At 44.6% G+C, this 13,358-nt stretch overlaps 1 protein-coding gene across 1 annotated transcript; it reads right to left on the bottom strand.

Moving 5' to 3' along the window:
* Positions 1 to 4,809: 4,809 nt before the first annotated feature.
* On the bottom strand, positions 4,810 to 12,758 carry TP53TG5 (TP53 target 5). The gene is given in 5 exon segments (XM_077929512.1): positions 4,810 to 4,830; positions 6,878 to 7,205; positions 9,901 to 10,061; positions 10,598 to 10,666; positions 12,620 to 12,758. Coding segments are annotated over 5 exon segments (615 nt in total). The 5' UTR covers positions 12,656 to 12,758.
* Positions 12,759 to 13,358: the final 600 nt, after the last annotated feature.

Genomic DNA, 13,358 nt, shown 5'->3' with positions numbered 1-13,358 from the left:
ACCAGCCATCAGTGCTAATTGAAGAAAACACATTCTAACCATCAAAGTTCATTGAGCAGCTTCCTTGAGCTGAGCATCAACTTTATTATTATTTTATTTATTGCATTGATACCCCACCATTCTTCAAAGAAGTTCCAAGTGGTGTTGATGCTTTTCCCTCTCTAAATTGTATCCTCACGAAAACCCTGTGAGGTTGCTTAGGCTAAGAGATTATGAATGGCCCAAGGTCTCCCAGTGGGCTTCATGCCCAAGCAGGATTTTAACTCTGGTGTCCCAGTTCCCAATCCAACACTCTAACCACTATACCACACTACATCATCAACTGGCAATAAACAACTTGGGACCTGGCTGTCTGAAGGACCACCTTCTTCCATACAAGCCTGCACAAATTTTAAGATCTCCAGGAAATGCTTTTTTTCTCTGCCCTGCCAACTTCTGGGAGAGTATATGTTGAGGACTTAGAAAGAAGGCCTTTTTGGTGGCTTGGGAACTTAGCCAATCTCTAGTGATCTAGTTCTGACAACAAGGCTTTTGGCCTGTCAGACTGACCTGTTTTATTTGTTTCTGCTGATGTTTTTAACTTGAATGATCTGGTTTTCTACCTGTTTATAATGTACACAGTTTTGCTTTTTTTAACCGTGCACATATGCAGTTACAGATAATAACAGATGCACACTGCATTTTATAGAATTGATTTAGATTGTATTGAATTGCTTACTAATAAACATTATTAAAAGGGACGCGGGTGGCGCTGTGGGTAAAAGCCTCAGCGCCTAGGGCTTGCCGATCGAAAGGTCGGCGGTTCGAATCCCCGCGGCGGGGTGTGCTCCCGTTGCTCGGTCCCAGCGCCTGCCAACCTAGCAGTTCGAAAGCACACCCGGGTGCAAGTAGATAAATAGGGACCGCTTACTGGCGGGAAGGTAAACGGCGTTTCCGTGTGCGGCTCTGGCTCGCCAGATGCAGCTTTGTCACGCTGGCCACGTGACCCGGAAGTGTCCTCGGACAGCGCTGGCCCCCGGCCTCTTGAGTGAGATGGGCGCACAACCCCAGAGTCTGTCAAGACTGGCCCGTATGGGCAGGGGTACCTTTACCTTTACCTTTAAACATTATTAAGCAAAGAAGCTAAACAAAAGGTGGCAATATCTTTACTTGGCATACTACATTTGTATGTTGCAAAGGATTATTGCCATCTGCTGGCTTTTTATTGTAGTCCACCGAGAAATCCAGTTACTTTTTTCTCTATTGGTTTGCAGGGGTGGGTGGTGTGGTCTGGTGGACTGTGTTACAAGGTATACAGCAGGGTTGGGGAAGCTGTCCCCCCCCCCCCCCCCCGACTGCAACTCCCATCAGCTCTAGCCAGCATGGCCAATGGTGAGGGATGATGGGAGTTTTCGTCAAGCATCATCAGGCGAGTGACAGTTTTCCTACCCCTGTTATCTAGTATTCTCAGTATTAGTTCTTATAATTATGCTTTTTGCAGGTGATATTGGTACTAAAAATGCAATGTTTTAGAATATTACAGGGGTCTAGAAATCCTTTAGGGTTGGCCTTTCCATTATGCAAAACCAAGCAGATAATAAACAGCAGATTGTTTGCTATTTATTATTACTGATTTTCTTCTCACCTGGGGAAGAACATTTGTAGGATTTTCTTCCTTAGGTGCCAAAATAAGTTGGCCATCCTTTGGGATTTTGCATCTTGAGTCAGTGGGGGTGGGGGACACCATTAGCCATTCTGCCTCAGGCATCAAATTTTCTTGGGCCACTACTACCGAAAATATCCACCCCACTATACGGGGGGGAGGGGGGGACTTGTCCTGCAAGCCAAGATCCAAAAGGCAGATTAGCTTTGACAGGTGGCAGTCACCTGATATCATTGTGACATGAGATGATTGACTGCTGGGTGGTCCTGCAGTTGGCCCACAGAGGCAGATCTGGACAAAAAGTTTCCCCATTGCTGCTCCCAGGTTCAGTCCCCACCATCTCTCGTTAAAAACATCAGGTAATGGGAAAGATCTGTGTCTGAGGCCTTGGGAAACAACTGCTAGCCAAAGTAGACAATACCGGGCTGGAGGGACCTAAAACTGAGTTGTAGCAACAGCATCACTGGTATCACCATATAGGCTCCATCCTCTTAATTAAGCGTTTCCTATCAGCCCACATTACCATGGAATGAATGAATACAGTGGTACCTCGGGATGCGAACGAGACCCGTTCTGGAGCCCCGTTCGCATCCTGAACAGAACGTAACATGCGACTGCGCGTCTGCACATGCATAGGTCATGGTTCGCTGCTTCTGCGCATGCGTGTGACGTCATTTTGACCGTCTGTGCATGCGCGAGCAGTGAAACCCAGGATTAACGTGCTCTGTGACTTCTGGGTCACCGCGGAGCGCAACCCAAAAATACTTATCCTGAAGCATATTTATCCCAAGCTATGACTGTATAAAGAAGCTCCTTCTGTGTCTCCAAGCTAGGGGTTTCTTCACATCTGGAGTCCCCAGCCATAGAACTGCTGGGCGCCATAGCATCTTCAGATGCACTTTGGCACCCTCCAAGGTCCCTGACGCTCCTATTTTCTATATATTTTTTAAAAAGCATTGAGGCTTTTTGGGGGGTTTTGTGGAGAGCTGTTTGATTGAGAAGGGATTACCAGCTTTCCCCCGATAGGTGGAAATCTAGGTTTTCTCCCTCTTTTGTGGGGAAGGATATCTGAGCATTGCTGGTTTTTCTTCTGTGAAATGTGTATTTTGTCGTGCCCAAAACCGTTACTTAGATTTCCCAATGTTCCTCTGAGCATAAAAGGATAGGGGACCCTTGCTCCACACCATACACGTGTTCACAGCTACTAGGACAGGCATCCCCAAACTCGGCCCGCCAGATGTTTTGGGACTACAATTCCCATCATCCCTGACCACTGGTCCTGTTAGCTAGGGATGATGGGATTTTTGTCCCCAAACATCTGGAGGGCCTAGTTGAATCCTTAATCATTTGCTTGTGTTTGCTGTTGTAGATTTATCTCTAATTAATGTACAGTGTTTTAACTGATGCTCCAGAATATAACTCTTTGAGGAGGATTTGCAGCTCCTGACTACAATATCCAGGGATGGCACACTGTCCCCATCCCTATTATTGTCTTTGTCCTCTCCTTTTCACCTTCATTACTTAGTTCCATCCTCTCTAATTAAAAGAGTGAGAACCAACAGAGTACGTGGAATGCATGATAAAGCAGGAGGTGATATATATTTTGTGGGGTTTGGAAAGAAGATTGTGAAAGGTGGAAAGAGACTGTGAAATCTGACTCAGAGTAAGACTGAGAGGACATCCCAAATTACTCAGAGCTGCTAGGCAAAGAGCAGCACGTACATTTTAAAATGAAGAAATGCTTTTCTTAGGCACCTGGTTGGGCCACGGTAAGAACGGGATGCTGGATGTGGATGAGACATTGATCCAGCAGAATTTTATTTATGTTCTTGATACATTTGTAGATAGAACTTGCTTTCTCAGGGAATCAGATGAAAAGAACAGAAGGGATTTCAAAGATTTCTTTGATGTCATATAGTAACGACGGCCACAAAGTTTTCTTCAGAAAGACTGAGAAAACTGAAAATTTCTGTTGTGTTCCTGAAGTCTAGGGATGAAATTAATTCACTTTGCTACAAGTAGGGTCCTTTGCTATGGCTGTGAATAAGAAGTGTTGACTAAGGTGAACTAGCCACTAGTTTAGTGTTTCCCAAACTTGGGACACTGGCATTTTTTTGGACTACGATTCCCATCATCCCTAGCTATCAGGGCCAGTGGTCAGGGATGATGGGAATTGTAGTCCAAAAACAGCTGGAGACCCAAGTTTGGGAAACACCGCTCCAGTCTCTTGCAAGACGAATGTGATTTATAGCAGAAGTCTTAGATCTTTCTCCTTACACACCTCCTCTTAACACTGGTGTGTTGGTGGGGTACATGGGTGGCATACAGAATGTCACACTAATACTAGTCTTCAGATACCGGGCCAAATTCTACTTTTCCACCAGTTTCACACTGAGATGCCATTGTTGATCCAAGCAAAATTCCCGTTACCTGAATCTCTCCGAAGTATCTCACATGGCTTCATGCCAGTGTGGTAATATGTGCAGTAGGTCGCTTCACCTTTGGGTGGGCCTTGGTGGGCAGTAATGGACAACTGCTTCAGAATACATCAGATTTCTGGGTCTAGCCACCATTTTAATTTTCCCACAATGCCCCTGAAATAGTACATTGCTCTGGAGCATTGTGGGAGAAATTTAAATGGTGGCTTAGCCCAGCCACCTGCTGCTCTCAAAGCACTGTTAGTGGTGGGACCTGCTGAGGTGCTTTGGTGTTACTAGCTGCCCAAAAGAAGCTGGGTGCTGATGCCTGCCCAGACTCTGTCTAAGTTGTGCTTCCATTTGTGTCATCCTCTGATTATATGGCTGTTCTACATAGTCCCACCACCACAGACCTCTTGTAGAAGCCATTCAAAGTGTGAACAATGGCAGGGCTTTTATCAATATAGCAAAGAACTGTGGTTCCTTTGTGGGTCTAAGGCATGGCTGTACGGTTATTCATTCTAGTGACATCATAACTACAGTGAGGGTGATTTCAAAATGTATTATATTGGCTGCTATTTCCCCCTTTCAAATCCCCCCCCCCCCCCGGGTTTCTTCTTCAGTCTTACGCCTGGAGATAATCAGAGGCCTTCTTTTTACAAATATGTAATGATAGGTCTCCTCTACTTGCAATGCATTGACAGCCCTTCCTGGAACATTAGCAAATCCCTTGGAGTTTTGAGTCTGCTTTCACTTCTTTGGGATCAAGCTCTGTAGCAGATGGAGGTTTATTGTGAACTAAAAAAGGCAATTTCTTCTGTATACAGAAGTCTCCCCAGGAGCAACCATGGGCAACTGTTATTCCAACCAGATCTGTAGCAGCTGTATTGCTATATTTCTCCATGAGATGGGGAAAGTTGTCAATCTGCAGTTTTCATGTTTGCAAATGAAATGCATCTGCTTCCTTTCCTCGTTGCTTCTCCCTGCTTCTGGCACATTGGCACATACACTCACACACACGTTTATTTCAAGCCAGAGACAAGTTTTGTGTTTGAAGGATGCTCAATATCCCCTTTATTGCAGGAATATGAATCAACACGCAATAGATCTATGTCTTCCAGGCTCCTCTCACTATCTTCAGAACCTCTGAAATGAGAATCATTCCAGTCAGTCCCGGCTCTTAAAAGACAAGATGCATCAAGGATTTTCAAATGTAAGAACTCCCAACTTGGTATTCCAAAATACTACTATTACTTCTGTGTTATTGTTATTATTACTATTTATTACTACTGCTGCTTAAGAGGTTTTGGTCTCTTGGGATCTTCTGTTCCACTTTGGAAATTAAAATAGACTAAACCCACTTCCTAGGGACACGGGTGGTGCTGTGGTCTAAACTACAGAGCCTAGGGCTTGCCGATCAGAAGGTCGGCAGTTCGAATCCCCGTTACGGGGGTGAGCTCCTGTTGTTCGGTCCCTGCTCCTGCCCACCTAGCAGTTCAAAAGCACATCAAGTGCAAGTAGGTAAATAGGTACTACTCTGGCGGGAAGGTAAATGGCGTTTCCGTGCGTTGCTCTGGTTCACCAGAAGTGGCTTAGTCATGCTGGCCACATGACCCGGAAGCTGTCTGCGGACAAACGCCGGCTCCCTTGGCCTATAGAGCGAGATGAGCACGCAACCCCAGAGTCGTCCGCGACTGGACTTAACTGGCAGGGGTACCTTTACCTTTAAACCCACTTCCTAGGCCTTGCCAGATGTTCATTCCACCCTGCTTGGCCTACAAAATGCCCTAATTATCAAGTTACCACCTTGCAGCAAGGCAATCCACCCAAGCCTTTCCATTTATCCCATGCTAAATAAATTGCAGGAATAAATAAATTGTGGGAAGTCTAAAGTGCGGTTGGGGCTCCCTTAGACGGTGTGTGCAAGAAAAATTTTGCTTCCTATTGCCAATGTCATTTCAGAAATCTGTTTACTGGAAATGAGAACAAACTCACAGCTCAGGGAGACAGCTAGTGGATTTCTTGCCGGGGCTTGTGACCTAAACTTTCCTAAACCTGATTTATCAAGAGTAGTGGAGGAGAGGGGATTGTGAGCTGGTATTCTGCCCCCCCCCCCACGCCCCCGCTTACTCCTGCTCTATCATCATCTGCCAGAGCACTCGGTTAATGGGCAGATTCGCCTTGCTCTGGCCACTGAATGAGGTGATGCTGAACATTGCAAGTTTGTGACAGTTTAGCACAGTGAAAGTCAGAGGATGAGGGAAATAATGAAGCAAAGGCTAGATACTTATCTCCTTTTCTTTGATGAGATTTCTACTTCAGGCCAGCAGTTTAAACAGTAATGCTTCTTTGCAAGATTGTTTCAATATTTAATTAAAGGCTAAAAGTTGCATTTCAGCTGACTGAAGATACTTTGTTAAAGCCTGTGCAGTCAGGAGTAAGCTCCACAGAGCTCAATGGAGTTCCCAGGAAACTATGAATGGAATTGAAGCTTCTAACAATAATGGATAGCATAGCTACCTTCATGTCAATGAAGGCTTCTCCCACTCTTCAAAATTTACCACTACAGCACTGGCTAACTGCTGTTAATCAGCCTAAATTCTGTGCTGAATTAAACCCACTTGCCTAAACTTCTGCCTACAGTTTCTGGATCCATGCAGCAGATCTCTTCAGGGCAAAGCAGGACTAGATCTGGGTTTAGATCTGGTATTTAGGAGAGACCCGACTGCATACACTCAATCGACCCAGAGGCAAACCCCCACAAATTTCATCTCTGCCCACCTCCCTGGCGAAAACAATTGCAGTTTGGATTGCTTACTGGATGCCGCTTCTGACATTCTGAATAAGGGATGGTGACAACATGCTCCAGAGTCTCACTACATGATCGTGTGCAGCACGGCTTGACCCATCTCAAATTCGATGGTCTACAGAGCACTCTGCGCGCAGGCATGTGAATCCGGTGGGGCAGGCCTTTCAAGGAGAGCGCCTCATACAATTCTGAAGAAGCCGCCTCTGGGGATGTTGCCTCAGTTGACGATTTAGGCTCATCTACCTTGTCTATTATAGCAACTTCCTCAACTTCCATGGCAGGCTCATCCATCACGCTGACATTAGGTGCTGGAGGTTCCTCAGAGGGGGTGCACACCCTGTCACATGAGCGGGGTGGAAGCATTGTTATGGATTTTCATTGTTTTAGTTTTTTCTTCCATATACAGCCATACCTTGGTTTTTGAACAGCTTAGTTTATGAACAACTTGGAACTCAAACGCTGCAAGCCCAGAAGTAGCTGTTCTGGTTTGCAAACTTTGTCTCAGAAGCCAAACATCTGGTGCAGCTTCTGCAGCTTCTGATTGGCTGCAGGATGCTCCTGCTGCCAATCAGAAGCTGCGCATTGGTTTCCGAACATTTTGGAAGTTGCACGGACTTCCAGAACGCATTCTGTTTGAAAACCAAGGTATGACTGTAATTTAGGGCTCATGCACATCTGAGCATTATGTAGCTCTTCATCCACTCCCCCTCCCTTTAGAATTAAATGAATAGTTTAATATTTAAACTATTTTAAATTTGTACACGAGGAGCAATTTTGGCCTTTCAAATTCATACAAGGAGGCATTCCCTTTTGTGTTTGTCCCTGCCTTATAGTTTGTTGATTCTGTCAGGCCAGTGAAATACTCACAGGCCCATGTGCCCCTTGTTTGGTTTGGTTTGGTTTTTTTTTAAATTCCCTGCCCAAGAAGAGTGGAAATGCATTCAGATAGGCAATGGTAAATTTGCTTGTGCAGTTTTCTAGTTTTGTACAAACCTGAGGGATGAAAAGAAAAGAAGAGTTTTTCCTTTCAGGGCACACTGGAAATAAAAAATAAATGAAAGCCCTTGGGCAAGGAAGAGGGGAGCTGCAGAAAGTGGCAGTTGATCCAACTAACCAAAAAGATCAAAACAAATAATCTGTGACCCTGAGAGGAATTTGGAACCCAATTTTCCCCAACATTGAATTATCCCCATATCCCAATATCAGGTAAATCAAGGGGATGATCATCAAATTTACAGATGACACCAAACTGAGAGGGGTAGCTAATGCCGCAGAAGATTACCTTGACAGATTGGAGAAGGGGGCCAAAACTAACAACATGAATTTCAATAGAGAGAAATGTAAGGTTCTGCACTTAGGCAGGAATAACTAGCTGCACAAATTTAAGATGGGGGACACCTGTGAAAAATGATCTAGGGGTCTTAGTAGATCACAAGCCTAACGTGAGTCAACAGTGTGATGCAGCAGCAGCAAAAAGCTAATGTTATTCTAGGCTGCATCAACAGAAGTATAGTGTCCAGATCAAGGGAAGTAATGTTGTTGTTGTTTAGTCGTTTAGTTGTGTCCGACTCTTCGTGACCCCATGGACCAGAGCACGCCAGGCACTCCTGTCTTCCACTGCCTCCCAGAGTTTGGTCAAACTCATGCTGGTAGCTTTGACAACACTGTCCAACCATCTCATCCTCTGTCGTCCCCTTCTCCTTGTGAGGGAAGTAATAGTACCGCTCTGTTCTGCCTTGGTCAGACCACACCTTGAATACTTTGTCCAACTGGGGGACCACAATTTAAGATGGATGTTGACAAGCTGGAACATGTGCAGAGAAGGGCAACCAAGATTATCAAGGGTCTGCAAACCAAGCCTTATGAGAAATGGTTGAAGGAGCTGGAAAAGAGGAAACTGAAAGGAGATATCATAGCCACCTTCCAATATAAAAAATGGCTGTCACATGGAAGATGGAGCAACCTTGTTTTCTCCTGCTCCAGAGCCAATGGATTCAAGTTAGAAGAAAAGAGATTCCAGCTCAACATCAGAAAAAACTTTCTGACCGTAAGAGCTGTTTGACAGTGGAATAAACTCCTTTGGGAGGTGATGGATTCTCCTTCCTTGGAGGTTTTTAAGCAGAGGTTTGATGGTCATCGGTCATGGATGCTTTAGGTGAGATTCTTGCATTGCAGGGGATTGGACTGGATGACCCTTGGGATCCTGTCAGCGAAGCTCAGATGCTGACAGGAGAAGAAGAAGCAGGCACAGAGAGAGAACAGTTAAAATCAGAAGGCAGAAAGGAGGGGGAGAGCAGCTGTAATCTGAGCTCTGAACAAAGGGGAGGTGAAAGACAGGGCCAGAGTGACAGGCTGCTGCGTGAGAGCTCCAGTAGTGAGTCAGACATTGGAATGCAGAAAGCATTCTTTCCCAAATCTCGTAGGATCTCAAAAGTGCTCCAAAGATCTAAAGTGTTATGTACTGAAATTCTCACCCTGGGCCAGCAGGGGGATACTGTAGATAGTTTCCACTCAGGTCCACATATGCAAATAGGGGATTGAAAGTGACGTTCAGTGATTGGCTAGTTACAGAAAGTTGCTACTGTAGCGTTGTAGGGGAGCTCTATATAAGCAGGCTGGCTGAACCCTTCAGTTCAGTTCTGTTCTGGCCAGTGAATAAACAAGAGCTGTTTTGAAGAATCGCTGTGTCATCTGATATGTTCACCCACAACTTAACATAAAGAATCTAAAGAGCTCTAAAGAAGCTCTAAAGATACCGGAAGAGAAGGTGGGGGCTTTCGTGCTGGGGAAGGGGGAGGAGCTCAGTCCGGGCAACTCCATCTTCTGGGGAGGACGATGAGTAGAGGAGCTCCATCCTAGTTTGTTGTTTCAGCAATATATCTGAAATAATTAACAGGCAGAGTCATCTCACGCTTGTGGGAGAGACCAAGCCATAACAGATCCCTTCCAGTTCTATGATCATATAGTCACACACACACTTTCAGAGGGCCCTGTTTGTTATATTCTAGCAAAATAAACACACGTATGCACACAGATCCCTATCTATGGTCACTTACCCAGAGCAGGAAGCACCTGAATCCAGAGCACTTCCAATCGCTAACATCTTCCTGTACTTGTGCGCTAATTCACAAAGCCACTCGATTCTGCGGTTTGGACTCTTGAGCATTTTGAGGAGAACCAGTTTCTTTATTATCTGTGCAGGTACAGAAAATACAGAGAGCACACAACATCTGAAGAGGTTGCCAAACAGTGAGCCCAGCCTGCTTCATTCTTAGTATTCTCTTGAGACTATTGTAGTTAACTGTTTACTTTTGCGAGGTCAACAGGAAAAAGACAGAAATATTTTTTAAAATAAAAATTCATTTTTAAAATTTTGTTTCGATACGATATTGTACACACATGCAATTATTCCAGCAGGCTCCAAAATGCCTAAGGTTTTTAGATTTAATTTTATGTTTGCTTTTGGCCTAGTTCCTTAAGGCTGGGTCCACTGTGGAGCTACATGTTGATATAATATGTTGGTTGCCTCAGATCATCTCTGTGTTGGGATTGGGTGTGTGCTACTTTCTTCTTGGGTTAGCATTCCATCCCTGACAAAAAAATATTGCACCAGTCTTTAAACTGGTAGACATAGTTGGGGCTTTTGACAAGGAAGTTGCATCTCCCCAAATGATGCTAGCTAACTTTAGGCTTTAAACCTTGCAACAGGCAAACAAAATGGCATCTTACCCTCCTTAGGTGGCTCCTTACGTGTACCAAATTGCTTGTCTGAGATGCTCCACTCTCCACATCAATGATCTGAGAAAGACAGAGCAAAGTTATGGGGACAACAAAAGACGTCTTGTCCTCAACGCACTTCATTTGTGGCACTTTGTCTGCTGCATCAAGAGGAATTAAATGCAAGTGGCCATTGAACTATACCCTTAGGATAAAGTCCAATTGATCTAAAATTGGGCCGGGTGGCAGTTTTAAAAATAATGCTATAATGTGGTATCGACTACTGTGGTGGGTGAATAAGCTAGACAGTGTGTAACAGGCCTCTGCTTGCACCCTACTATTGTGGGATTTTATGGGGGGGGGGGGAGAGGGGTACCACAAAAACTGGCCCCATGCCCTCTGCTGTGTACTCACTGCCATCCTTGTGAAATGCCTGAAGTGGGGAACTTGTGGAGGAGACTGCATGAATTGGACTGCTGAGTCAGCCACGTCAAAGCCACTAACAGAGCCTACCCTTTGAATTGCAGTGTTTTTATAACTTGGTTATAAAGAGCAAGAAGCAAATATTACACAGAACGCATGAGTCGCTCAGAAGGAGCAGCCTATTTATATAACTGTTAAATCATGTCTAGAACCATTATTATTTAGGGATAGAGAGACTGCAAATAAAAATACATGTGAGAAAACCAAGTTGGCCAAAGGGCAAGATTATATACATGGGCCTGCTGAGGGCCTTAGAACTACGCATGAGTCTCCACCATGTGATTCAGATCACAGATCCCCCAAGTGCCCCTATATTCTAAGGACATCCCTGATTTAGAGAAGCCGTCCTGGTTTCTGATTTGATCCCAGAATGTCCCACTTTTCCTTAGGACGTCCCTATTTTCATTGGAGAAATGTTGGAGGGTATGGAGTTATCCAACCCTCAAGCTGTCTGAAGGCAATCCTTTATAGGGTAGGGGTGTTTTTTTTAATGTTTAATGTTTTATTATGTTTTTATATATGCTGAAAGCTGCCTAAAGTGGATGGGACAACCCATTAAAATGTGTGGGGTATAAATAGTAACATTATCATTATGGAATGAGACGTCCCTATTTTCATCTGAGAAATGTTGGAGGATATGAGATCATTGGCGGGGTGTGTGTCATGTGAGTTAGCCCCTCTCCGACATGGAACTCTAAATCTGCGCAGGAGCTCTCTGTAAGGAACAAAGAGGACACTGCTGAGGTGAAAGCAAAACCTTTCATAAGAAACTGTAAGGCCTGAGTGAGGTGCAAGTTTCAATGCAGTTTTGTTTATAGGTCTAAGGAAGAAGACTACAATTCAAGCGAGAACGTACCCATGTTTGAATAAGCGTGAGATCGTAAATATATTCATCTCAGTTAGTTATATGTTTATGAAAATAAAGCTTTTTTGAATATAAATAGTCTGGACATTGTATAGTCTTTACAGAAAGGCTATCGCTCACCTAGAAGAGTTATTTAGCTTCCTAGCTGTAAGCTACGCTGTTACTTTGCATATCATCAAAATTTAATTTCTATACATAACACTGCAGGCAGGGGGTGTCTTGTTTTTATCAATTAGCATGTAAGCCACTGCAGGAGCCTCCGTGGCTCAAGAGTAGCGTACGAATGCTTAAGTAAATGAATAAGTAAACAGGCATCTGGATAGCCACTGTAGGGAACAAGAGGCTGGGATAGATAGGTCTATGGTTTGATCCAGCCAGCCTCTTTTGATGTTCTTAATAAAAGCCACGGCTTTAGAAGCTTTTGAACTCACTGCTGCTTTATCCTTTGTGGGATCTATAGCTGCTTACAAATATGTAGCACTTGGATCAGTATGAAAGGCTGCCTGCCAGGGAAGGATAGATTCTCATAACATTTTTTGTAAGGTACCAGAAAATTCCACTACTTTCTGGGGTTTTTTTTAAACCCACAGGCCAATTTTCAGCATTTCTGTCGCCCCCACTTCACCCCTCACTTTGAGCCTTGAGTAAATGATGCCAACTCCTGGCTTCTTAAGAAGATGAGGTACCTTTGGACATTGTTTCTTCTTCTCCAAGGCTTTCATATTCACTCAGGTGGTTTTCTAAGAGCTTCAACAACAGGGTTTGTAGCAGACAGGCAAGATATATGAGAAATAGGTGGCTGCTTTCTCTGGCTCTGAGATGCTACTGCCCCTTTCAGGGCTTGGGGAGCCATGAATGATGTGAAAGCTTAAGTGCTGTGACATAATTTATTTGTGATGTCAGAAACCAGGTGTCAGCAATGACTGGGGTGGGGAGAGAGTCACAGTCTTGGAGGCTGGAAGAGGGTTAGAGGAGGAGGATTGTGGGAAACCTATGTCTAAACAAGGGCTTTTCTGAGGGACCACAGAAGGTGTGAAGGCAGCAGCAAAGGAAGCAAAAGTGACCCTGGTTACTTCACATTGCATCAGGGATGTAGTATCCCTCTGCCCTTTGTGTCCACAAATCCTTGTAAAGGATCAACCAGGGTGCAATTGTGATTGTCAGAAGCTACTACTTCTCCCTGGTTTGAGATAATGGGAAATGCCTGCTGCATCAGACCAAAGGCCCATGGAGTCAAGTAATCTCTTTCCATCACCAATGATCAAGTCAGGGGCCTCTAGAAACCCCCAAGCAGAGTATGAAGGCTACAGCCCCTCCAGCCTTGAATGTCTGCTCTTGCCCCCAAACCGTCTGTGGGACTTTGACAGGTGGTTGGGGCAACCGACATCATAATGATGAACAAGTAGGTTGTCCCACCCACTTGTC

This window comes from Podarcis muralis, chromosome 5 (assembly GCF_964188315.1).
Source record: "Podarcis muralis chromosome 5, rPodMur119.hap1.1, whole genome shotgun sequence".
Lineage (NCBI taxonomy): Eukaryota > Metazoa > Chordata > Lepidosauria > Squamata > Lacertidae > Podarcis > Podarcis muralis.
This window is presented reverse-complemented; position numbering and strand designations above follow the sequence as displayed.